We start from the raw sequence: 26159 nt of genomic DNA, 5'->3' as shown, positions 1-26159 counted from the left end.
TTTTTTTTTTTTTTTAAAAAAAAGAGTTACTCCCTGATTTAATCACCACGATTTGGTTGTTAAAATTTGTGATGAATATGAATGGTCTATTATTAACGAAGAACTCCACCTGAACAAATATCGAGAGGAGGGGAGAAAATTGAAGCTAATACGAAAAGCTGAGTTACCACTTCATTTAGGAGTCAACCTCTGCCCTCCTCAACCCACACGTTATCCACTAAACTATGCCGGGGGGCGGCAGCCAGCGAGAAAAGAAACACTCTCCGTGCCATTGCGTGTGGAGAAAAGAGATATAAATTCACATTTGCGAACAAGGGTGGAAAATGTGCCACCTGGTTTTGAGTTGTATAAAAGTAGTAGTAACTTCAACAATTCCTAATAACTTGACCGAGGTTTCCAGAAGGGCACGGTAGATTGATTGGCTGTAACAAAAGAATGTAATGTGGGGTGAAAAAACAGAAACGAGAAAACCGCACCAACCGGAAACTTTCGACCGACGAAATTGTTCCTAGAATCCCTCACCCATAACCTAAGTGCGCCGTTTGTATTGGCCAACTGATTTACGACTCAAAGGCTAAAGCGATGATGGTGGTCACTGGTTATACCATCATCACATTTAAGACTTGGGTGAAAAAAAATTATACTTAAAATCATTGCGGAGTTCGATTGAAGTCATAAGACAGCCTCGTTTAGGTAAAAAAAAAAAAAAAAAAAAAAGTGATCAAAAGTGACCTGGGATCTCTATAATTCCACAAATTTCGAACAACGAAAAAAAGAAAAAGATATATTATATTGGCATCATGGTAGGTCATGGGTGACCTGCGGTGACTTGGCGCTCCCAGATTTAGAGGCCTTTTTCATGTCTTTTTTGGGGTATGCACGAAAGAATTCTTCAGGGAAGAAAAAGTTGAGGGACAGCCCATCGTGGTTTCAGCAATTGTCTGATTTCTTCTCTTTTTTTTTTTTTAGTCTGACACTTAGATGGATACTGGGATTTCGATACTCCCCTAAGTTGCTTGACGAAAAAGTCACATTCCACACCAACCCCGCCACCAGTCGTACCATAGACCTTTGCATTTTTTAGACGGAACCGCTGACCGGTCAAATTACGAGCCACATGAATAAAATGAATAGCAAGCACATCATGGTGTCGTAACCCCAGAGCAGTTCAAGATAACGTTGCTACATCCCGACGGTGCAAAAGTCGGGATGTTAAAATGAATTAATATGAGGACTTTTAGACAAATTTTTTAATTAACGAGGTGGTGATATACATTAATATGTACATTTGATTTTTTTCCAGCAATTTTGACTCTGCAAATTGGTTTACTCGTTTGGGAAAAGGGTCCCATTGTACCAAATTTTGACTTTTTGTCATGAATTCATTTAAGACACGATTGGTTTAATTACTAGGGAGGGTTGGCTCAATATATCCGAGCGAGAACGTGGGCTTAGAGTTCGAACCTAAATTTGGTAGTCGGAGGCAGAAAGAGCATTGGGAGGGAAAAAAACAAGAGACATGATGAGTTTAAACTGAGATTAATATTTTGCTTCCGAGATTTGATTCCGTTCCGAAAGTATAATCTGCGATCTCGTATGTTTTCGCAGATAAATCTTTGAGAGCCCAAATTTATCTCTAGCCTGGTGCACGGTGGAGATGTCATGTTCTTTGAAAAATTTATGCTTTTTTTTTAATGAGTGAATTATTATTAAATACTTATTAGTATGTATACATGTAAAACAATTTCAAATTGGGCAGTTAATTGTTTCCTATTCCATTATGTTCCCCCAACATTTTGTTTTAAACGGTTAAGGACTGGGAAGCACATAAACCACTCATGGGCTGTCGAAATGATTTCTGTTATCGTCTCGACTGGAAAAGAATTTGGATGGTTTGCCCAAACCCCATCTCCCATGAGACATGGCATACAAGTTTTCACTTCTTGAAGCGAATTGAAAGAACAAAATAAGCTTAATCTAATACTTGCATCTAAGGTTGTTGCTATGGTCCTACTCAAACATGATGAAAATTTGGTCTCTCAATCGGCGAGACCTCATTGATTGATTGATTGAACTATTAAGTTAAGATTCACTCTGGGGCAAGAAATGACGGGTCGAACAATATAATTTCACCCGGTCGTGGAAAATTCTGCTGATAAAATGACATGCATGAGTAGAAGACAAGGTTTGAAGGCGGTTGAAAAAGAGGCATCCGTCTATATCTTTTTACACCTGACACGAAATTGTCACAGGTGCCCATACTGAGATATCTTTACGGGCCTCAATTTTATACAAATGTTACAGATCAGTTTGCCACGCAATCGTTCGATTTTGTCAAGAAAATGACCAACTCTTTCGAGTTCTGAATAGCGCTGCAAACGAATCGAGCCGCTCGCGAGCGACTCAAGTTCAATCAATATCGAATTCGAGTCGAGTTCGAGCTAGCGAAATCGAACTCGAGCTCGAGTTCGAATTCAAAATATTAACCTCGTTAGCTCGTGAGTTCGAGTATATATATTTTTTTATTTTTTTTATTTTAATAGTAAAATTACATATATATCCCTAATATTTTATTATTTATCAAAAAAAATAATTATTTGTTATTTTTATTAGATTAATTTTCAGAAACTCGAGCTAATGAGCTACTCACGAGTCAAACAGTCGAGCTACGTTACGAGCTGACAATTCAAGCTGCTCGTGAGCCAGAAATCAAGCTACAGCTCACGAGTCTTGTCGAGTCGAGCTCGAGCCTTACTTTTCCTTGGTCGAGTCGAGTTCTAACTCAATTTTCTTGGCTCGTCAAGCTCGAGTTTGAACTCGAACCCACCTGTTATTAAGTCGAGCTCGGTTCGATAAGTCCAAAACTCGACTCGACTCGAGTCGTTTGCAGCCCTAGTTCTGAATATTCCAGATATCACAATTGCTAATCTCTTGTACCCAAATTTCAAGTGCATTAAGTTGTATTGTAGAACGAGAAAAACACATGCTTCCTGGTTTTGGGCGTCGTATGATCTTCTCTCAGAGGGCGAAGTGGTAATCGTGCAGCCAACCTCCTACGCAACTTGTTCAAATCGTGTTTCGATCAGAGAGAACAAAACTTCAATCAAATTTTCCACTCTTGACAAAATTAATTCAACCAACAATATAATGCTTCTGGACCACCCACCGGCTCACAGTGCTTAACAAGTATATGTAGAAGTTCCCATACTCTGATTTGCCACATTTTTCTTCCCCACAACCCAAAAAAAACATTCTGTATATATATATATAGGTACTTTGTTTATAGTAATTTTCAAGGTTGGGTACATTTAAGAACATCTTTGTGCTAATAATAATAGGCAAAAGATTTCTCATAGTTGATTAATTAGGAAATAAGTTCATTACCTTTGGATGAAGGGTCCTGTGTCTGTTTTTCGTATGAACACATATTCTTATCTCGACTCTAGACTGACATGGTTATTACAAACTAATGTTGTCTACTGTTTCTAGGAAAGATTAATATAGGAAAGGGGATATAAACCGTGAAATCCAACTCTCCTTCACTGGACTGACTTATATTGGGAAAGATTATTAATATTTTCTTTTTTATATAGGGGATTAAGGGCTATAATTTTGGGGGAATATTGGATTCTTAGCCCCTCAAAATGATAAGAAAAAAATGATTGAAGGGGGACCACGTGGTTTGTAGTAGGAGAAGGGTGATTAGGGCATGTGAAAGCCTTGTTTAAGTGCCCCCACCCCATACCTTGAAAGGGCATAGGTAAGGACCATAGAGGCCTAAAACCAGGGTGACAACCAACATGACAAGCACATTAAGTCCCATTCCTTCCCCAGACTTACCCAGGGGAGAGGAGACACTATCAACTAGTCATAGGACCATTTGCTTCCTCATCCCCCTCTTCAATGGTGTAGGCCCCCGGCCGACCCTCCTTATTTAGGACCCTAGTGCATCAGCTCCTGTCTCTCTCTCTCGCCGCCGCCTCCCCCCACCCCAAAAACAAAAAAAAAAGGCCCAAGGCCGTTCATCTTTGAACTCAATCAGCACTTGTTCTTGATAGATGCATGATGTGTATTTATGAAGGCCGGCGACGCTGAGATATAAGATAAAATCCCAAGGTCAACGCAAATTACACCTAAATACAAATTTTTTTTTCTTTATTAGGTGAGACCTCAAATTTCAACTATAGTATATCACAGTTGAAACATGGACACGTAAACGGCATGCTGTCAAGAGTGAAACTCAAAGTCGTCCTGACTGACTCCTCAGTAAACAATTTCAAGTTCTGGATCAAATGGTTGACTTAAATTAAAGTCGTGCAAGGGAACTTATTTCAGTAGTCAAGACTTCAAACTCCAGCAATATCTATAGCAACTTCGCATTCCTTATTTTTTTCCAAAGCGTCAAGGCTTTAGGTTTAGGAGATGACGTTCCTGAAAACTCTCGGCACATATAGGGCGCAGAGTCAATGCTGCATACATGTGGATGTGGTATACACTCTGAAAGCTACAAGGAGCAACGGTGGGAGATAAGACCATAATCCATCGTTGACAAATCTTGCTCCTTAAGTTTGGTAAGGAAGTATTGACATATCCATTTTCTTTTTATTCTTTGTTTTCCCACTGTTTTTCTTGTTGACTGAAGAAAGTTCAAAGCTTGAAGTTGCACGTTGCGTTGAATATATGCGATTGCTTTCACAAGACTGATTAAGAATTCAAATGGAGTTTAAAAGAGAGTTTAAACAACAATTCTATTTTGACTCGAGGAGTTTGCTTTTTTCTTAGTGAACCTATATTATTGGTTGACCCCCAAAAAAAAAACACTCTATGTATGTTTCACGTACTATGTGTACAACCAAAGCACTGCTGATTGTGTTAGAAGAAGTTTAGAGAAGAATGATTAGGTCCGCTTCAATCTGATCTGATCATTTCTTTCTGAAAGTAATCAAAATTTGGAAGAGATTTTGTAGTAAAGGGCTCAAAGATAATAAGCTAGAAAACTAGTTTAGAAGTACTGCCAAGGAAGAAGAAAAACGAGTAAACATGTAAGATTGAAATACACGTCGAAACGTCCTTTCGACGCTACGAACATTAATTGGGAGTGTTTGGATAGCAAAAATATCTCAAATAATATTTCGCTTGTATCATAAATACATTTCTTAACCTACCTTTTTATATTCCCAATTCACCTTTTTATCTCATATATATCACATCACAAAAAGTACTACAATAATTATTCCAAATAATATCTCAAATAATACTCTATGTCAATTAATATTGGTATTTCGTCATGATTAATCCACTACCAAGCTTGTCAGAAAATTTCCGTAACTGATTATAAGAAAATATAAAAGCCAGATAAGGATTTAGGATCACACTACTGTTTTTCCCCCCTCTCTTTGGAGGGTTTTTGTTTGGTGAGGGGTAAAATAGGATAATAAAAATAAATTAGAGGTTTTAAAGTTTCTCCACATTACAAATTTTCGTCAACAACGAAGCCAACAAGTAAAATGGCGACTAACTATGAAACGTAGTGTGTCATGAAGAAAGGTAAGAAGAATGTCATTTTGAACTTTTATGTTCTCTTCTTTTCTTGCTCCTTTCCTTTCTTGTCCAAACAAAATTACACGGTCAAGCTTACATTCTTCAAATGAGGAGGAAAAAAAACATGCTTTTAGCGAGTTTATTTGGACAGTGGTTTATTTAAAAAAATTTTATTATATCACAAACAAATTTTATAACAATATTTTATTTCACATAAAAAAAAGAAGAGTTGTAGTATTTTTTCAAAATATTATTCTAAATAATCTCGTATCCAAACACACCGATTGGTTATTCCATTAATAGGACTTCACTTAACGGAAATGAAAAACTGATGCTTTAGTGCGTTACATTTGTAATTCTCCTACCATCGTGGAGTAATTTAATTTATCTTTGGTTTGCAAGTCCAATTTTGCTTTATCTAAATCTTGATTATCGCACGTAACTCCATGGTGAAGTTGAGGGATCCCCACCAACTTTCTTCTACCTGTCCATTCTTTGGACAAAATACTAGTACTGGTTTCTTCTAAATATAACCATCGAGATGTGAAGTGTCAATCCGCTAAGCATTTCACCGTTCTCCAATGCATTTTGCATCCTCAATTTTGCAGTTTAAGATACGTATGCTGTCTTCTCCCAGCTGAAGATTTCAAGCAGCTTCGGGCTGGAAATTGCGTTTGAGCATTTTTTTTTACTTTTTTTTCCAACACGATAGATTGTATATTACAATTATTCCTACTCTACACTAGAGGAACATGGGATCTAAACAGGTCAAGGAGAACCCGGTGAACCATCACTGGACACGATAGATTATATATTACAACTACTCATACTCTACATTAGAGGAAGGGCTATCTATGCTACAACTATTCCTACTCTACATTAGGGGAAGGGAAACCTAAACAGGTCCAGACGGGTGCCTATGTACCGTTGGCGAAATATTTCCACAAAAATCTAGATATTAGAATATAAGTCAAGAGATTTAATCTCTTGATTTACGCTCAAGTAGAGTTTTAAAACTCTATCGACGGCCAATTACTCTGGAAGTGGGAGTAGTTGGTTGTTTGAGCATTTCCTACTTGTTCATCAGAAGTTTGAAGCCCCCGAAAGAAAGTTTCAGTAACATATATCATGTTGCTATTCAAACATAATACTTAGATACGCAATAGCCGCATTTTTTCATCAAAAATGTGCCGTGTATACCTCTTATTTCTTTTCTCCCTTCAACGTACGTACGCATCAAGTTTGAAGACAAATTTTCCAAAAAAAATTCCGAATTGTAATATACTTCTCATGAAGTCTCGTGCTGAGATGATAAATTTCCACAAAGAGCTAAAGTCATAGACAAGTAATTTGGAATTGAATTCCCCTGCTCAATTTGCAGGTTGATGTGGACACCCGGACAGGTTTTCAACGATCATGTCTGACAAGCAATATTGACGAATAATACTGGTGTCGAAAGGAGGAAGTATGCAGGATTATCTATATAACTTTCCACAACCCAATTATATATTTCACATAATTCATCAAATGTGTTTTGTAAATCCAAAGCCTTTTTTCCCCCCTTGACAATATCAAAACAAGAACCGGATTGGTTTGCTATTTTGAGAGTTTTTATAAAAAATGTACTGCAACGATTTGATGTATGTAAGTTAAAAAAAAAAAGTGATTGAAAAATGTGTTCATAAAAAACGTAAAAAATTTTCTAAAAAAAAATTATAATCCAAACAAGTTATCAACACCGGAAAAGGAAGGGATGATGTACCTTACCTATTGACGTAATTAGATAAATCTTGAGTAAGGTGTAAAGTTTTGAAGGCATTTTACGTTTATAATTGAGCTAGTGTTGACAAATTAATTAACATTCCATTCCGAAACAATCTTTGAGTTTCGTTTATGACTGGAGGACAAGAGACGAGAGAAGCAGTCTCAGTCTCGCATGTTTCTTTCAGACCAGTTAATCTCTCGTCGACACTCTCACTTAGTGGGCCGTCTGAAGTAACACTCACGCATGTAGTGTAGCATATTCACACGTCAAAGGATGTTAAGAGCTGGAGATGATGCCATTAAATGCCAACATATAATAACAATCAGATTTTATCGCTTTCTCTTAAGTAAGTCTCAGGACTCACAACGGCGCGCGCCCATGCTCGATGGTTTTCGGTCATTACCTTAATGCTTTTAAATATTGATGGATGGGACTCCTCCAGCCAATCTTGAAAGTGTTGGCATATTAAATCAAGTCCAAAAAAATAGAAATATTTATATTATTATCAAATTATATTTAGTAGTATATGGGACTCCTCCAGCCAATATTTAGTAGTATTTTAGTCAAGTTAAAATTTTAGTAATTCTATTATAATCAAATTATACTACTAGTTTTATTGTTTGAAAAATAGTATTTTATTGTGGTTATATGACTTATTTACCAAGTCATCTAGTTTATAAATAAGAAATATTATTATTGTACATGGTTGGGAAGATTGAAACTTTGAGAACTCTCTTATTATGTGTGATTAATAATATATTATTGATTTATTCCTCTTCTTCTATATATATATATATATATATATACATTTATTTATGTGTGTAAATTGTCTCCATATATGCATGAATTTTATGAAATATATCTCCTATAAGTTTTTGATTAATTTTTGAGTTCTACACCTAGCCCTAGATCCAAAAAATTAATCTTGGAGTGCTTGTGAACATTGAAGAATTGGCTAGATTACGAGATTAATCCTAGACGTTTCTGTTGTCAAAGTTAATCTGTAGAAATTGATGTGAAGAAATCTGTTGATTGAATTAGATCAAAAAGTTGGTCATGTAGTATCCAATTGGTGAGGATCGAACCATAAAATTGGTTCAAAATTTGTCAGATTGCGGCCGGTGTTATAATAGTGATCAGAGAAGAATCCTGTTAGTTAAGGTGTGATTATCAAAATCACAAAGTGATTTGTCAATAAATTGACATCAAATTGCACAACAAAAACATTCTACCCAAATGTGTGGATTATTGCATCAAGAGAAGTGGTTAATGATAAAGAAATGGTACAAAATGAAATTGATATAATTTGGAAAAGAGATTATTGTTTGTGATAGCGGTGAATCAAATCTAAGAGAGAACCTGATTTAAAGAAAGTAATGTTGGCATATTAAATCAAATAAAAAAAAAGAAATTTCTATATTAGTATTTAATAGTGTTGTAGTCAAGTTAAGGTTTTAGTAATTCTATTAGAATTAAGTTATAGAAGTTTTATTATTTGAAAATTAATATTTTATTAGAAAATTTCTTGTGAGTGTTTACCAAATCATCTAGTTTATAAATGGGGAATTTTATTATTGTATACAGCTGAAAATGGTGAAATTTTGAGAGTCTTGTTATTATGTGTGTGTAATTAATGATATATTGTTGATTTATTCCCTTTCTCCCACATATATTTTTATATATGTTAATTGCCTCCCCATATGCATATGCATGAATTTTATAAAATATATATTCTTTGAGTTTTTGGTTAATTTCTGAGTTCTACAGAAAGTGATAATTTCGCAGACTCTATTCAAATAATACTCCACCTCAATGCCTCTTTATGTACTGTAGTCCATCCATTCTTATATTCAATGCCACGTTTAAGAGCTTCGAGTCAAACTATTTTGTTCAGAAGATGGCTCATTATTGTCAGTGTGAAATTGTTGAATCATTAATTTCGCAGTCACTTCTCCGATGCAACGTCATTGGGTACCAAAGAGCTGGACCTGCTATTTTGGAAAATGAGTTGCGGTCTCCGCAGGCAGAGGACATTGGCACCAGCATCAGCATCACCAATTGATTGACCTCAAGTTTACTGCAAAAGCCGCCAGCCATATTGCTAGTTAGTGAGAAAAAATTTGTAGCGCGAAATAAGCATACTCAGAAGAATATTATTGCGATATCTGACAAACTTTGTTCTCATATGTTTTCTCCCCCCCCCCCCCCCCCCCCCCCCCCCCCACACACCCACATATATATATATATCATTATGGAGTACTGAATAAATGCAATGACCATTGTCACCGGATTACTCATTCGTGCCATAGATGATCTGATTTTTTTTTTTTTTTTGGGGGGAGGGTAAGCAATAGGTGCAACGAAATTAGGACACCCTATAAGCATATGTTTCTTTGTGCTGGCGCTGGGGAAGCATGTTGCTGTTTCCCCAGTGAAAGCTAGCAGAGCCGAAAAAGATCCAATTGGGCTAGCATGTTGTAGCTAAAAGCCAAATTGCCACCTAAATCCTGCTTTAAAACCGCTTCGCGTTAAGATTTTCAGGCCCAGCGTTCATCTGGGACTAATTAAACTTGTCATCAACCTGAAGCCTGAGATGCACTGATTAAGCAAATGATGAATTGTTCCCCCCCAACCCATGTTCACATGCCTCCCCACAGAGCAAGTGTGAGCCACCAAACCTAGGGCTATCAACGGGCCGGAATTCATTATTCCGGATCCGGACCCGAATTACTATATCGGACCCGGATCCGACCCGTTTACCCGACGGGTCTTTTATTCTATGTTCCGGATCCGGATCCGGGTCGGGTCTACCCGAACAAATTTAGCAAAATTTATAATTTCTAATAAAAATGAGAAAAAAATATATTTGTAAACTAATTTCTAACTAATGCAAAGAAAAAACCAAATAAGAAAAGAAATCAAATTGATTTTACTCAAATACATCACCCTAATCAAATTATATTGATAAATATATATTTTTTAAATTATTAATTCATTTATATCCGGATCCGGGTCTAATACGGGTCGGAATACTATATTCCGTATCCGACCTGTTTTTTTGTTTGACAAAACGGATCCGGATCCGGATCCGGGAAACGGAATTAAATCCCTACCCATACCCGCAATAATTTCACGGATCCGGTCCGGATCCGGATCTAGACCCGACCCGTTGACAGGCCTAACCAAACCAGCCTCCCTAGTCGTCCCCTTTTGGTGTCCCAATACAACACTTGCACCTTGCTTTTATTTCTAATTTCTATAATAATAATAATAGATCTGATACTCAAATAGACGACAGACATTTTATATTAGTAGAGTACTGTGACGACAGCGTATCAAGCACCACCAAGCACCGAGTCTCTGCATACATTTATATAATCAGGCGAAGCGGAGATCATAAATTCCCAATTTCGTGGAGGTAAGCTTGTAAACATATGCTCGCTACAAAACCCAAATTGGAATTGAGATCTCTTAAGCCCGGCAAGGTGGAATTAGTTCTTGGGTTATGGGCAATCAGAATATCCCATGTTCCCAGAGTTCAAAAGAGGGACTTGGTCGTTAGTTTTGGGCCTGTTCTAAGACTATTCTATTCTTCGCCTAAGTCCTTGTTAAGCTAAAAGGTCCCATTTTTCGTCAGAGCATTTTTGGGTCATAGATCGCACAAAGACCTTTCTACATGTAGAATTTTTCCTGTCCTGTGATTAATCCAGTTAGGGTCTTACTCATGGTTCAAAGTCGCGGTCGCGGTCGCGGCTTGGATCGTTTCACATCGGTCTCGGCATATCGGTCGTGGTTTCGGCGAGACGTGAAATTTTGAAATATTTAATATTCTAAAAATTATAAAAAATATGATAAATAAAAATAATTAAAAATTAGTAAAAATAATAAAAATTCAAGTTGACTCGGGATGATTCGGAGTGACTCGGCCGTTTCAACCCTTCACGGTGACGTCTCGGCCTGTCACGTATCTCGGAGACGTTTCGTCGCTGTCTAGTCTCGAGCTAAGCCGAGACGGAGACGACCGGTCTCGGCCGAGTCGTTTCGGTCTCGGCCGAGTCTTCGAACCATGGTCTTACTCACGCCCAAAAGAGTGAAGAAATATGTCTCCAAAACCCCGCTTAAATTAGTGACTGGATTTTCAAGTATTATTCTCCTTCTTCTTTGCAAGACTTGAACAGTCTCCCGATAAAATTATTAGAAGAGAGAGAGAGAGAAGATATTTTTTCCCTCCTTTATCTCTATGACAAAAACAAAATACTTAATAAAAAAGAAGAACCATCATCATAGTGTCACAAACAAACAAAGTGCTACAATGCTAGTGTTGGCTTCTTAGATGAACCAAACGTCATGGAGCCTAGTTCAACAGTTCCGCCAACTTTTGAAGACATGCATAATTCAAAGAGACCTCTTAACGGGAAAATCTCTCCACGCTCTTTTCATCAAGTCCCTTATACCACCTTCGACCTACCTATCCAATCACTTCATCACCCTCTACTCCAAATGCGGCCTACTCTCCGACGCCCGCAAGGCTTTCGACACCACCGCCAACCCAAATGTTTTCTCCTTCAACGCCATTATAGCTGCTTATGCCAAAGAGTTTCTGGCCCACTTCGCCCACCAACTGTTCGACCAGATTCCCCAGCCTGATCTGGTTTCCTATAATACTCTCATCTCTGCCTATGCTGACCGCGGGGATACCCTGCCTGCCCTTCAACTCTTTAGGCGTATTAGGCTTATGGGTTTGGATATGGATGGCTTCACATTCTCTGCGGCAGTCAATGCTGCTTCTGATAACAACAGTTTGATTCAGCAGCTGCACTGCTTGGCTGTTTTGGGTGGGTTTGATTCATATGCTTCTGTAAACAATACTTTAATTACGTGGTACGGTAAAAATGGCTTCATAGATGAGGCCAAGAAGGTATTTTATGGGATGGAAGAAATTAAAGATGAGGTGTCTTGGAATTCAATGATTGTGGCTTACGGGCAGCACAAAGAGGGATCAAAGGCGCTCTCTTTGTATCAAGAAATGGTTCGCAGGGATTTTAGCGTTGACATGTTTACTTTGGCAAGCGTATTGACTGCCTTTACAAGCATGGAGGATTTGTTTGGTGGGCTTCAGTTTCACGCTCAATTGATCAGAATGGGGTTCCACCAGAACCCTCATGTGGCAAGTAGTTTGGTAGATTTGTATGCAAAATGCAGAGGTAGTATCTTGGACTGCAGAAAAGTATTTGAGGAAATTCCTGACCCCGACTTGGTCCTGTGGAATACAATGATTTCTGCGTGTTCCCAGAATGAGGAGTTCTATGAAGAGGCAGTCGCTTGCTTCAAAGAGATGCAAATGTCTGGTCACCGTCCTGATGATTGCAGCTTTGTTTGTGTGCTTAGTGCTTGTTCTAACTTGGCATCACCTTCACAAGGGAGGCAAATTCACGCTTTGGTAGTTAAAGCTGATATACCATCAAACCTAGTTGCGGTAGATAATGCCCTGATAGCTATGTATTCCAAATCTGGAAATCTTCAAGATGCAAGGAAGGTATTCAATCAGATGCCGGAGCATAACAGTGTCACTTTCAATTCAATTATTGCTGGATACGCTCAGCATGGTTTAGGAAAGGAATCGTTGTTACTTTTCGAACAGATGCTTGAAAGTGATACGGCTGCTTCTAGCATAACTTTCATATCTGTTCTTTGTGCATGCGCGCATACAGGAGAAGTTGAAGAAGGGCAGAAATATTTCAAAATGATGACTCAGAAATTTAGGATAGAACCAGAGCCAGAACATTATTCATGCATGATTGACCTTTTGGGTCGAGCAGGCCAGCTCAAGGAAGCAGAGAAACTGATTGAGACCATGCCACATGATCCTGGCAGCATTGGTTGGGGATCATTGCTCAGAGCCTGTAGAACACATGGTGACATGGAGCTAGCAGAAAAAGCAGCTAAAAAGTGTCTTCAGCTGGACTCTTCAAATGCAGTTCCATATGTCATGCTTGCGCACATGTATGCCAGTGCTGGCAGATGGGAAGAAGTTGCCAAAGCTAGAAAACTAATGCGAGATAAGCAACTAAAGAAGAAACCAGGGTGTAGTTGGATTGAGTTGGACAAGAGGATCCATGTGTTTCTAGCAGACGATAGTTCGCATCCAATGATAAATGAGATATATGATTTTTGGGAAGAGATGTCAAAGAAGATGAGGCAAGCAGGTTATTGGCCGACTGTGAGGTGGAAAGGTGAAGAAACAGCTAGGCAGGGGTATCACAGTGAGAAGCTAGCAGTTGGATTTGCTTTATTAACAACTAAAGAAGGTGATCCAATACTTGTTGTGAAAAACTTGAGGATATGCGAGGACTGTCACAATGCAATTAAAGTTATCTCTACCATAACTGGGAGAGAGATTACTGTTAGGGATTGTTACAGGTTTCACTTCTTCAAGGATGGGCAATGTTCATGTGCCGACTTTTGGTGATTACTTTTCTGTCAAGGATGGAAGAGCTAGTGTTGTGAGGAGTTCAAGGAGATTAAATCTGCTACTATTCTACTAAGCAAACATTTACTTGGTGGATTCCATGTATACAGTACACTGCAAATCTTGCTAAAATGACCCTATGACATGTTTTCCAATGTCACCTCTCCATTGAGTTCACATTGGTGCTGGATACTTCCGTAAGTTTAGAAGGCTCAATTCTGGCAGTCCATCCCCGATGGTGAAGTTGCTAAAACTTTGTAAATTCAGAAAGACTCTTTTCATCTATTGTAACTTGTTATTGGCATGCTAACATTGGAAGTGAAGCGAATTTGATTGTATTCTGCTGATGTACCATGGAATAATCTTGTATATGTTTTCTCCCTCTGCTGCCTCCTCGCTTTGGAATGTTTTTAGCATACTTAAATTCATAGACAGTAATTAAAATCCAATGGTACCAAGAACAAGGACTTGCAATATTAGACACAGCAACTGATAATTAGCCAAATTCCAAAAACTAGTGCCTATTGCCTTTTGAACTGTTCAAAAAATTGTTCTCTAATGCAAGGAAACTGTATAAGCACTAAATAAATAACTCCTATCCTACCAATTATCTAATCAATAATTATTGATTCAGTGGCTTAATAAAGTGAAAATTTAAAGACAGTCCTAGTATTGAAGCAAGTCAGCGAAAAGACTTGAGATGGAAAACTTGGCACCTTGGGATGTATGTGCTCTCGGTTGCAACCTGTTCAAACTTTTTTACTGCAGCTTCATTCTCCATTAAACTAGTCTGGACAAAAAAACGACCCCACCAAGAAGAGCTGCGCATTTTTGCCTGGACATGAAATTTGGAGTAGTTATTTTTCAGGCAAAACAAGCCCTCTGCATTCAGCAAATATAAGCAGCAAATATCCCACAACAGAGCATCTCAACCAGTAATGTCTCATTTTGCGTACTCTAAGTTCTTCATGCTAAAAGTATAAAAGAAGCTTTGATAATTGAACCAGATGTAAATGATTGGCCTTTGCTCTTTGATTGTGGAAGTTTTTGTATATTTTGTTGTCTGTTTTTGGCGGACTAAAAGCAGAGAACTAAAATCGAGAGGCAAACAGGCTGGTACAGATTCAAAAAAATACATGCAACCATAGGTAACAAATTTGTAGCCTATGATCAGCTACTGTAATAATGGTCAATGCTTTAGACACTAAAACAATCCAAAAAAGAAAATAGGAAAAAAAAAGGCTTAGGCCCCAAATTAAATGACTATTGACAGAAAGCATCAAAACTACAGCATCTGAGACAGGATTCCTCCTGGAAAAAGGCTAGAGAAAGAGCACATTGACCTTCCACATAAGCTACAACTTTTCTCTGACATACTATTTCAGCAAAAGAAACCCCCATATTTATCCTGTTGGTATGCCAATTAGCTGACTCTTCCTACATCATTTTTCGATTGCTAGCTATAAAAACATCTAAAAAGCAGTAAGACCACTTGAAGCCAAACTAGTTAATAGCTTACCGGGCGCCCAAACTTGGATAGCTCAGCAACATTAGCTCTAGAATGACCTGGAAAACCTAAATAGGAAAAGATATAGACCAAATAACAGGGAATTCAATCTCCATCTTGTTAATAAACTAGATATAAAATGAGGAGTTTACAAACTAATCACTGTTTTTGGGTCGGACTAGTTAAATGAATACTGAATAGCTTAGGTTGAGAACCAGTACCAGTAATGGTTGGTGGGTTCCAAAATCAGCATGCATTCAAAGGAAAACAGACCAAATTGTTCAAGTAAAAGAATACATGCAAAGTACATGGAACTGCACATGTAAGTGGATCACTCAAGTAAAAGAATACATGCAAAGTAGATGGACCAGTATATCAGCACAAGTGGATGGGAGCATGGCTCTGAGGATGTGCCAATGTGTGTACAAGTGAGAGAGAGAGATAGAGAGAGAGTTTGTGTGCATGTGCATGCACTATTATGTTTGTGTTTGTGTGTGTGTGTGTGTGAGAGAGAGAGAGAGAGAACTCTATTTTAGGAGACAAATATTTGGCTGCTCTATGGTTTGCTAATTTATTGCAAAAGAAGGTAAATGACTTCTAGTTCTACATGATGTGTTGCTGGGCAAGGATGAAAGCGTCTTGCAGGTTTGAAATTCTTTCACTTAGATACACAACTAAATATTACCAGACAGCAGTATGCATATTGTTTTGAGCTTACCTGTAAATATGACGAGACCATCAGATGACACCCTCGCCAAATCAGAAAGAGTCTTGTTCAGGTATTTTGGGGACAAATAATCCACAGCATCTGACACAATAACAAGAGAAAATGAGTTTTCCCTGTATGGAAGAGAAAACTTGATACCTGCCACGCGTACTATGCCCCTGTGCACAAGGCTTTTGCAGCTCCCACTGGGATCCTCCAAATCGTAGGGCTCCACACCCCAGGCTTCAGTATCATCGTCTTTCAACAAATTGGAGACCACCGAACAAGTATCAAGTCCTACATGCAAAACTTTTTGCATGCTTGCACCATATGCCTTCTTTAGGATAGGTATTGCTCTCAAAAGTTCCAATGTACATGTGTTGCCTATAGATGCTGAAAACTCAAACTATCAGCCCTTGGCATACCAAGTCCTCGTAAAAATTAGATCACAGTGATGTTCAACTAACATATTCAATGCTTTCTAGACAATTCTATAGCTACATATTAATCACGATTTAACATAAAAAACTTTTGAAAAAATAAAACAAAAAGATGAAAAGGGAATCAATTGCAACTTTTGGGCAACGTTTATACATCTAAAACTTAAATATCTGAAGTTGTACCATCAATTCCAGCAACCGCTTCCCTGCTAGTCCCTGATAAACCTACAAACAAAAATCTCTTTCAGGGTGAGAAGGGAGAAACATTCGATCTCAGATCCTATTAGAAATCAAAAAAAAGATTTAAAACATGAAACTTCTAAAAAATACGATGCGAAATTTTATTAACCTATTGTTTCTCATTTTGAAGTCATACATGAAATGATTAGTAGCCAACAGACAACCTATATCTCAGCAAACAAAGAGTTACCTGAGCCCCGAAACAAATAGCCAACAACGAGGATGACACCCTGAAAGTTTAAGAATGACGAGAAAGTTTCAGCATATGAACACTCAAGTTGCAACATGGAACTTGGAATTTAGAGCAATAAAAGGAAGGAAATGCATCACACAGCTAGCTGCATATTTCATTCACAAACAACAAAAAAGAGTTGTAGTCTAACGTACCAGGGCACCAAGGACCACGGATAACAAAGAAGAAGGGCGTGATTTAGGACGAAAACTTGCCCCAGAAATTCCAGTGGCCGTAGAGCGCCTTGCGGGATTTGAAGGCCTTCTTGACATGACTGTTCTAGTAGTGATCCACACTGGACCAAAACAAAGACGAAAATTTAACCATCATGACAGCCAAAGCACGATAAAATATGACCCTACTAATTCTACGCACAAATTGCAGACAGTGTTAAAGTAAGGAAACAAATTAAGCCCATACAAACCCGTTGTCTATGTCAAGGGCATCATACTATAATCATGATCTTCAATTGCTTTGCTTACAATAATAATCACGAGAAATGCAGCGACGGCCTAAGTTAAGACCGTGATCTATTTTTACGTGCCATTCTTCAAAGAAATACCAGAGTCCAACAGTTGTGCCAGCATTTTCAGATCCAAATATAACCTTATTTCTCATGCCCCCCGTTCTCCTTCCTGTCCATATCCTTCCCCTTCTGAGATTATTTTCTTTTCTTTTTCTTAAACAACCATTTATGCTGAAAAATCAAGGCTAGTATTTGCAAAAGGACACATAAAGGTCGAGAAAGATTTAAACCTTGCAGGCAGATGATCATATCGATCAAAATACAATCGCAGCAATATATAATTACATAATGTGCATGCATGAACTCCAGAGGATGAGAAAATAATTCGACATCAAAACGAAAAATGATAATAATTAAGAGAAGTTTAAGGGATAAGGAGGAGCGTAACCTGAAGGAATCAATTTGAGAAGAAGAAAAGAGGTTACGGTGGAGGTGCGGCGGGGCGATGGGGTGGGGTTGCCTGCATTGTGGATCTAAAGATTTTAGTTATTTGGCGCGCCATCGGATCAACCGCGTTTAAATAGCGCTGCTGCTCCTACTACTTGATTAGATTTTGGATACTACGGGTGGCCTGCCAGCCTATAACAATAATAATAGGGAAAATCGTTTACAACACCTCTCACATTTTGTAAAATAATTTTTTCATTTTTTATTTTTAGAAGTGTAATTTTATGTCATTTATAAATTTCATATTAATCAAATTTAGTCCATTCTTAAATTTTTGACTAGTTTTTGTGCGAAATTTACCATGTGCCTTGCACGTGATTATTTTTGAAGGGCAAAATTATCAAATCAAATTTTACATAATTTGATCCACAATCCCTCATATTTCACAAAATAAATTATTTTATCTCTCACATTTTACAAAATGAATTTTTCCATCCATCGTATTTTATAAAATGAATTTTTTCATCTCTCAATGATCATATATACGAATGATTTTTTTTAAACCCATATATATATCTATTTCATTTCACTTGAACAATACAAATAGTATATAATATATCTCTATTTGATTTTGCTTGACAAATAGAGATATCTTAGATGCTATTTGTACTGCTCAAGTAAAATCAAATAGATATATACATGAGTTTAAAAAAAATTGTTAGTTTTTCACTCAAATTCATTTCTTTTTACTCGAAAATTGAAAACAAAAAAATTTAATTCTAAACATTATCGAGTGTTTATATCGAATTAAATTTAGACAAAAAATAAATAAAGGAAAAGTATGACAAAAATAAATAAGTGATTGGCACTTTTAAATTTTAAAACAATCACAAGGCAAATAATTCAACTATTAGTCTTAAAGATGATGAGTAGAAATTTCAAATTTAAATTATAATTTGTTAGCATGACTATAGAATTTGAATTATGACCCATTAGTTTGATGGCTTTATTATAAACTCAATAAATGAACTATTACCAAAAGAGAAAAGGTCACAAATATTGAATAAGTTTACATTGTGAGAGCATATAGATATATACATGGATTTAAAACAAATAATTTTGTTTTTAATCTATGTATATATCTATTGAATAGCATATATATAACTACAATTAGCTTGTTTAGGTGAAATCAAATAGAGATATATTATATACTATTTCTACAACTCAAGTGATATCAAATAGATATATACATGGGTTTTTTTTTTTAAAAAAAAAACTATTCATATGTATGGTCAATGAGGGATGAAAAATTTCATTTTGTAAAATGTGAAAGATAAAACAAATTTCATTTTGTAAAATGTGAGGGAAGAAACAATTTATTTTGTGAAATTTAAGAGACTATGGATCGGATTATGTAAATTTTGATTTGATAATTTTGCCCTTAAAAAATGATTACATGCAAGACACATGATAGATTCCTATCAAAAACCAGTTGAAAATCTAGGTAGAGATCAAATTTGACCAATGTAAATTTCTAAGGAATGTAAAATTATACTTTTAAAAGTAAATGATGAAAATGCTATTTTACAAAATATGAAAGCCGTTTTGAACTATTTTTCCATAATAATAATAATTGAACTTACGCCCTTCCAGCTCAAGTTGTTTAAAGGAATAAACCATGTGATTCGCCCTCCTACATTTTTTAAGCCCAATGTGAAAATATCTAACCAGGTCATTCTCTATTTGGTAAATAGAGAAAGACAAATATTTGCTTTTCAAGACATACAACTCATGGCATATTTTTCACTTGAGATTTGATTTGAGAATTGAGAGAAAGAAAAAGAAAATTATAATTCAAGACTTTAAAAGAAACTTAAAAAAAAAAAGAAGGTTAAACCTAAGAATGCCAAATTAGTCAAACAAGTCAACTCATATTTATTCCTACAATTGTTTGATAATTCAATTTAAAACTTAAATTTAACGAATTCAAATTTTAACATATTCAGACATGTTTGACGACAAAACATAAAAACATCTTAATTAATTGATTAAGTGACTCTGAATTATTTAGGCAAAACTTACTCCAAAAAATAAATAATAAACCGTTCACAACTTAATAAAAAATATGCTCAAATGTTGGGATTTTAATTCAATAAATTAATGACTTTAAATTTCAGATTTCAGTTTTATTAATATTTACCATATAACAAAGTAGAGTATATACTACTTCGTCCTGGTATCTGTTAATGAATTGGCACATCATCATCTGTGAAGAGAGGAACAACACAAGTATAATAATCTTCACAATGAGAGTTTCTATGGCTGCCGCGATAGCTACTATCCAAAATTGATGTTGGATCCTGATTTGATGGCCAAAACAAAGTAGAAAGAAATCCAGCAGGCTAAGCGTCATTGATTTGGTGCCCCTCCTCCAAGTCATTCTTCTTTAGCATGCATATATATATATATATATATATATATATATATATATATCTTCCAGAACTGGATCACATGAATTAAGATTTAAGCTTGCAGCTTCCCAGCTTTCTTTGATCTGGCCGAACTCATCATAGTAGCATTAATCCAATGGCAACACAGCTACGGCTGCAGGAAGACAAAATGAAGCTATCCTGCCTGGCCAACTGGCTATTGCTCAGCTGCTATAGGATCTTCTGAGCGAGGGGGCCTCCATTTGCGATCAAAGATGCTCCTTTCCACGACTTTCTCGTTCTGGATCTTTAACCTCTCATCAATCAGCTCCAGCAACTCTTGCAAGCCAACTCCCATAATGGCAGATGTTTTCACATATGCAGTGGGTCCCAAATCAAATTGAGGATCTTTTCTGCTATTCCTCCAGCTCCTGTAGGTGAAACTTCGTAAATTATCCGGAGTGTCTTGTCCCACAGAACAGCCTTCGTAGTCCACCAGTGATTCTTGTTCTTCTCCTGATAACAGCCAACCATCAGAATAATCACCTTGTTGATCATCCAGGCCCTCCTCACAATTCCCTGACAATTCAGCCTTTGCATCTACATCATCAGCTTCAGAAACATCCAGTCCGGACAACTGGTCAGAAACATTTTCACCGTCCTTTGCATCTGATAAATCGCCAACTTCTTCATCCTCACCATATTCATCGCGCCGGAATTCCTCATCTTGAAGATCAATCTGAAAATGTTTTGCCAACAAAAAAAAAAAAAGCATCTCCTTCTCAGATACTCAAATTTTTTGCCTGTAGTCCACAACTTAAGGAAGGAACTGGCCATAATACCTTATTCCAAACTTCAATCATATTCGCAAGCTTCTCCTCAGATACTCCTATTTGCCGAAGAACTTGAAGTACAGTCTTCCGTTGCTCATCGAGAAATGGCGAACTCGAGTCTAGGACATGCTGCAAAAGAAATTGCCAGTTATCTTGTGTAGCAATTAAAACAATCAAAGCACTCCATCCATTTGTCGAAGGCAGGAATGAGACATCTCGAAATAATGCCCCAACTTCACAAGATTTTTATGCACTCCTTTGCTCCCTCTGGGAAGGAGAATTGATTCCCCAGGTATCAGGTGCTTTTACAGAGCATAGATCAAAGTTCAAGATCGAAGTCAACAGACAACAATCAAATAGTACTACATCATACCACAAGGAGGTCGGCCTCAACAACCTCTTCCAAGGTTGCATGAAATGCTTCCACCAACTGCAAGGTGCAAAATATGAGAAGTAAGAACCATGCAAATAAAGCCCAATGGAAAAACACAGCTTCCTGGTTACCTGCACGGGCAAATCTGATATGAAACCAACTGTATCACTAAGAAGCACCTTCCTCCTGAAAATAAGGGAGAAATAACGATCATCTCCATGACATAAAGCTTAGCAGATAATAAAAATCTTCCTACTTTATATCATCATAAAAGTTGACAAAAATTATTAGCGTTTCAATAACAAAATTCAGAAGTTGTTGCTTACTACAGAAAACTAAAAATTAAAATCTGAAGTGGTTTATATTACCCAGAAGGAAGAACTACACTTCTTAATTTAGGGTCAACTGTTGCAAATAATCTGCATAATTACAAAATTCCGATGAGCCACGCAAACCTTAACCAAAAGAACACAAGAAATGGATACCAGATCCATGAGACCTCCATATCATGTGAATGACGTTATCAAGATATACAAAGAAGACAATTGACTGCATAAACAATTTGCTATACCGGTCATCACAGTAAAGATAACTCTCTGAAAGCTCACCAACTAGGGTAGATTTTCCCTACAGAGAAAAGCCAAACAGCATTAGGCTAATTAAACAATAGGGAACTGTAAAAGGAATTAGAGGTGTTCTAACCACCTACAGCATTTGTGTACCCAACTACAGCAACAGTAGCAATGACATCATCATCTGATCCTCCATGCCTCTTACGAGCAGCACGTTGCACAGCTCGTGTCCGTCGCACCTCCTTAATTTCAGACAACAATTGACTCCGCCGCTCCAGTATTCTGAAATTGAAGAGTTACAAGACATATATACTTCTATTGAAGGCATGTAACAAGTGGTGGTCGTGGTGGTGAAGAGGGGGGGGGGGAGAGAGAGAGAGAGAGAACTTGATAAACACAGAAGTGTAAACTGTAATAGAAATCCAAAACACAGAAGGTAAAATGGTTCACACACAAAGCATCCTGTCAAGAGAAGTTTCATTTGAACTGATCCTGTTAACAAAATGTTTTCACTAGTGAAAAAAGGTCCCCGCTCAACATTCAACTCTTCGCTTCTTTTTACACCACATTCCAGGACAAAGTCAAAAAAAGACACAGAACTCTCAACTAACTTGCCATGATAAAGTTAGAAGTCAAACTAGGACTTTCTGGATACCATGCTTTTAAGTCAGTTACCCCATACCACCCTTCGTTTAATAGGAGTGTACTTCAATACAAATAAAGTAGAGAACCAACCATCATATCCATTTCTATCTCAATCCCCTTGACTTACATATTTCTTTTGCATATACAGACATTTAGAAGATACCTGTAAAATGGCAATCTAAGAATCAGTTGAGTGCAAGGTTTAAAGTCAATGATCAAACCTCCGTCTTTGGAGTTGAAGTTCAGTTTCTCCTGCACCACTAATGAAACCACGCCCCCCACTTCCTCTCCTGCAAGTCACAAGGAAGTGCATAAGATTGGAACAAAAACCACAAAGGCTACAAAATAAGCAAAAGGCTCTATCTGACATCAATTGGTTTTAAACAATAGACGTCTATCATAAGAATGAATATTCCCATACTAGGTAATTTTTCTCTCTTGTTCCTTTTGAGGACTTTTACTAAAGATGTATCACATGGCTGAGCAGTAACTGAGGAACTTCAAACAATGTACTTACCCTCTGGCACTGACTACTTCTGCTTCACCAGCTCCGCCAAATGTATAGCGCCCACCAGGACCACGAACACGGACAAGCCTTGATCTCTTGTACATAAGAGCTGCTAACTCAGCCTGTGGGTCAATGATGGATCAAAGATGAAATATTTGAAACTTGTACGAATAATGGTAACAACAATAGTAACAATGGTAGAAGGCAGAATATTCGCTCAATACTTGTAGCTTTGCTTCCTTTGTCTGTGCATGAGCATTAAAGATCTCTATGATCAGACCCACGCGATCTAAAACAGGTTTGCCCCAAATACGCTGTCATTTGAATAAAAAGACAAACAAATGGGTAAAAATGATCAAATGATATTCATACAATATATAGAGTAGATAAGTAGGTGGATTTGTCTAAACAGACCGCAGACCGCAGAAGGCAATTAAAATTAAAACTTACCTCCAAATTCCTCTGTTGAATGCCCGAAAGACTTGCATTCACAAATATAGCATCCACCTCGTCCTATTAAGACAGAAAAATGTTAACAACTTCTGCGTACTAAAAGAATTCAGCTGAGTAATCAAGACAAAGAAATAGCAAGCCAACCTAGTATCCCAAAAGCATACCTTCGAGTCCAAGGCATATAGATGGCATTTAACTGTGTCCACTGTTCCTTTCCTAAAATAAGTATCTGCAATAAAGCACAATCTGATAAAGCTACTTCCAACTTTTGGTTCAGCTCAACATCTTACTGTGTACTGTTGTTTTAAAAAGGATAAAAAAGATATAAAATTTAGCTAATAATCAAACACTAGTTTATCAGAAAGTTCATCACTTTACTGCTGTATTCCACAAAGGGATACTAGTAAATAAATCCGGAAAACTGACCAGCACGAGGTGATCGGTCAATCGGATTCTGCACCACAACATGAGGGGGCAACTCTTTCTCCGAAAACTCGGTGTCGTAGTAACCATCTCTCTGTTCTTCCAGCGAATTCGCGAGGTTCAAAGCCTCTTCAAGCTTCCATTGCAAAACGGGTTCAGGCCGAAACCGCGGCTGAACCACGAAGAGCTTGGGAGGGCGGCTAACAAGCTCATTGTTTTCAATAGACTCTCCATCTTGATGGCGTCGCTGAAGAATCTGAGAACTTGAAAATGGAAAAGAAAGGGTTGAGAGAAAAGAATGCAACTTTGGGCTTTCGAAAAAGGAATTTGAAGGGCTGAGTAGACTGGGATGGGTGTCATAGCCTGGGATATGGTTGGTTAATGTAGTATAAACGAGGGATTTGGGGCTGAGCAATGATTGTATATGGCGAATACGAGAGATGGTTCTAAACATATTTTTGGCAGATGGCTTTGCCTGCCTCTGGTTACTGCATAGGGAGTAAGCAGCTTAGGAAGGAGAAGGTTCGGTCTTTTTTGTCTTCTTTATTTTCCTCTCTTTTTTTCTTGTATTTCCTCTTCGCGATTTGGTTGACCGCCGAAACAAAGGAGCGCTCTGGCTCAACTCAACTCAAATTTTGGTTAGGCTTGAGCAGCTGTTCAAATAGTGTAGTTGAATTGAATTTGAGTTTTCATGTTTTTGTAAGTTGTTCTTTTATACGTGAACCATAAACGATAAGGGAAATTTGCCAAATTGGTCCATAATATTTTTATAAAAAACTTTTTTAATCTCCAATATTTAAAATCAGCCAGAATCGTGCCTAACATATAAATTATGATCCATTTTTATCCTAATGCTCGTATTTGCTCATTTTTTCGACTGAAAATAGCACGTCTCTTTCACGTGGATATATTTTTAAGAGCAAAATTGAAAAACATACTTCCTTACTTACCTTTCCCCTCCTCCCCAACCCCAATCATCACCACTACCATTATCAACACCGCCCACTTTCCCTTCCTTACCTTCTCCGTCCCTTCCTCCCCTTCCATCTGTGTCACCATCGCCACTCCCTGCTGCCCCTCCTCCATCTGTAAACTTATCACCCCTTCCTCCCCCACAACCATCACCTTCCCCTTCTTTTCGCACAACACCTCCTTCTCCAGCTCTTTGACTCTCTCCTCCTCGGCCAATTGCAGTCCCAGCATCACCTACCTCAGTTTTTCCACCACCTCCCGCTATAAAGGCCTAAGGTGAGTTTTTTGAGTGTTTGTCTAAAATTTTACTGTAGATTATTGTAGAAGTTGTAAGAAAAATTTTTAGGTTGAAAAACTTTTTTCTTTTCTTTTCTTTCTTCTTCTTCTCCCTTCCCCCTCCCCCGGCACCTTTGCCCTCTTCCCTTCCCTTTCCCTCTCATCTCCCCTCCCCCTCCCCCTCCGACACCAGAGTTGTTGCAACCATGGATTTTTTTTTTTTAGCTTTGTCTCTTCCTCTCTCCTCCCCTCTCCCGCCATCCTCCCCCTCCCCTAGCTACGATCTGGTCGCGTGACCATATCGCAGCTAGCAGGAAGGGGATGGTGGCAGGGGAGGCAGAAGGGAGGGGGGAGGGAGAAAGAAAAAAAAGGAAAAAATAGACATACACCAACAGATCAGTCAAATGGGGAGGGGAAAAGAGGTGAGGGAGAGGGAGAGAAAAAAAAAAAAAGGCCGGCAATAACAACTGGAATAGTGACCGGCGCCGAAAGTGGTGGTGGAGGTGGTGGCCGGCGACGGAAGACGTTGTGAGGTGGGTGGGGGGGAAAAAGAAGAAAAGTTGAAGGGAAAGTTTTTTGTGTATTATTTTGAAGTGTGTATGTTAAAAACTTTGATCAATTTTTTGGGATTCCTGTAGCAAAAGTTGTTAAAAAACTAGAATTATACAAACTTGCTAAAAACTTGAGATTCCAAACAAGCCCAAAGTCACCGCTCACAACCCTCCATCTCCTGTATTACCTCCTCTACCATTACCTGCTTCTTCCCAAGCTCTATCCTTGTTAAATCCCCTTCTACTTTCGGTGGTGTCTCCTCCTCCCATCACCACATCTCTTATTCTACCTTCTCCCCCTGCCTCTCGAA

General features: G+C 37.7%; 3 protein-coding genes across 4 annotated transcripts; 1 reads left to right on the top strand and 2 right to left on the bottom strand.

Moving 5' to 3' along the window:
• The first annotated feature begins 11479 nt into the window (after window positions 1-11479).
• Window positions 11480-14162, top strand: LOC113701077 (pentatricopeptide repeat-containing protein At3g49710-like). The gene has a single exon (XM_027221557.2). The coding sequence runs from the start codon at window positions 11640-11642 to the stop codon at window positions 13773-13775; it is 2136 nt and encodes a 711-aa protein (XP_027077358.1). The 5' UTR covers window positions 11480-11639; the 3' UTR covers window positions 13776-14162.
• Window positions 14163-14227: 65 nt separating this feature from the next.
• On the bottom strand, window positions 14228-17955 carry LOC113701078 (probable pectin methylesterase CGR2). Its single transcript, XM_027221559.2, has 7 exons — window positions 17815-17955; window positions 17056-17195; window positions 16859-16898; window positions 16612-16653; window positions 16001-16381; window positions 15295-15350; window positions 14228-14610 (listed from the first exon to the last, which is right to left on the bottom strand). The coding sequence occupies exons 2-7, from the start codon at window positions 17170-17172 to the stop codon at window positions 14458-14460; spliced, it is 789 nt and encodes a 262-aa protein (XP_027077360.2). The 5' UTR covers window positions 17173-17195; window positions 17815-17955; the 3' UTR covers window positions 14228-14457.
• A 2019-nt stretch (window positions 17956-19974) lies between these two features.
• Window positions 19975-24712, bottom strand: LOC113702057 (GTP-binding protein At3g49725, chloroplastic). 2 transcript variants are annotated; one of them, XM_027223009.2, is made up of 13 exons: window positions 24053-24712; window positions 23791-23855; window positions 23624-23686; window positions 23398-23487; window positions 23183-23295; window positions 22887-22955; window positions 22158-22302; window positions 22020-22075; window positions 21817-21867; window positions 21580-21634; window positions 21449-21505; window positions 21085-21204; window positions 19975-20981 (listed from the first exon to the last, which is right to left on the bottom strand). In XM_027223009.2, exons 1-13 carry the CDS (start codon window positions 24501-24503, stop codon window positions 20460-20462), a joined length of 1857 nt encoding a protein of 618 aa, XP_027078810.1. In that variant the 5' UTR covers window positions 24504-24712; the 3' UTR covers window positions 19975-20459. The 2 variants fall into 2 exon arrangements, with proteins under 2 accessions (XP_027078810.1, XP_071916502.1); XM_072060401.1 differs by lacking the exon at window positions 21817-21867.
• Between the last annotated feature and the right edge of the window lie 1447 nt (window positions 24713-26159).

This window comes from Coffea arabica, chromosome 7e (genome assembly GCF_036785885.1).
Source record: "Coffea arabica cultivar ET-39 chromosome 7e, Coffea Arabica ET-39 HiFi, whole genome shotgun sequence".
Classification (NCBI taxonomy): domain Eukaryota; kingdom Viridiplantae; phylum Streptophyta; class Magnoliopsida; order Gentianales; family Rubiaceae; genus Coffea; species Coffea arabica.
Note: the sequence above shows the minus strand (reverse complement) of the source record. Positions and strands in the feature narration are given on the sequence as shown.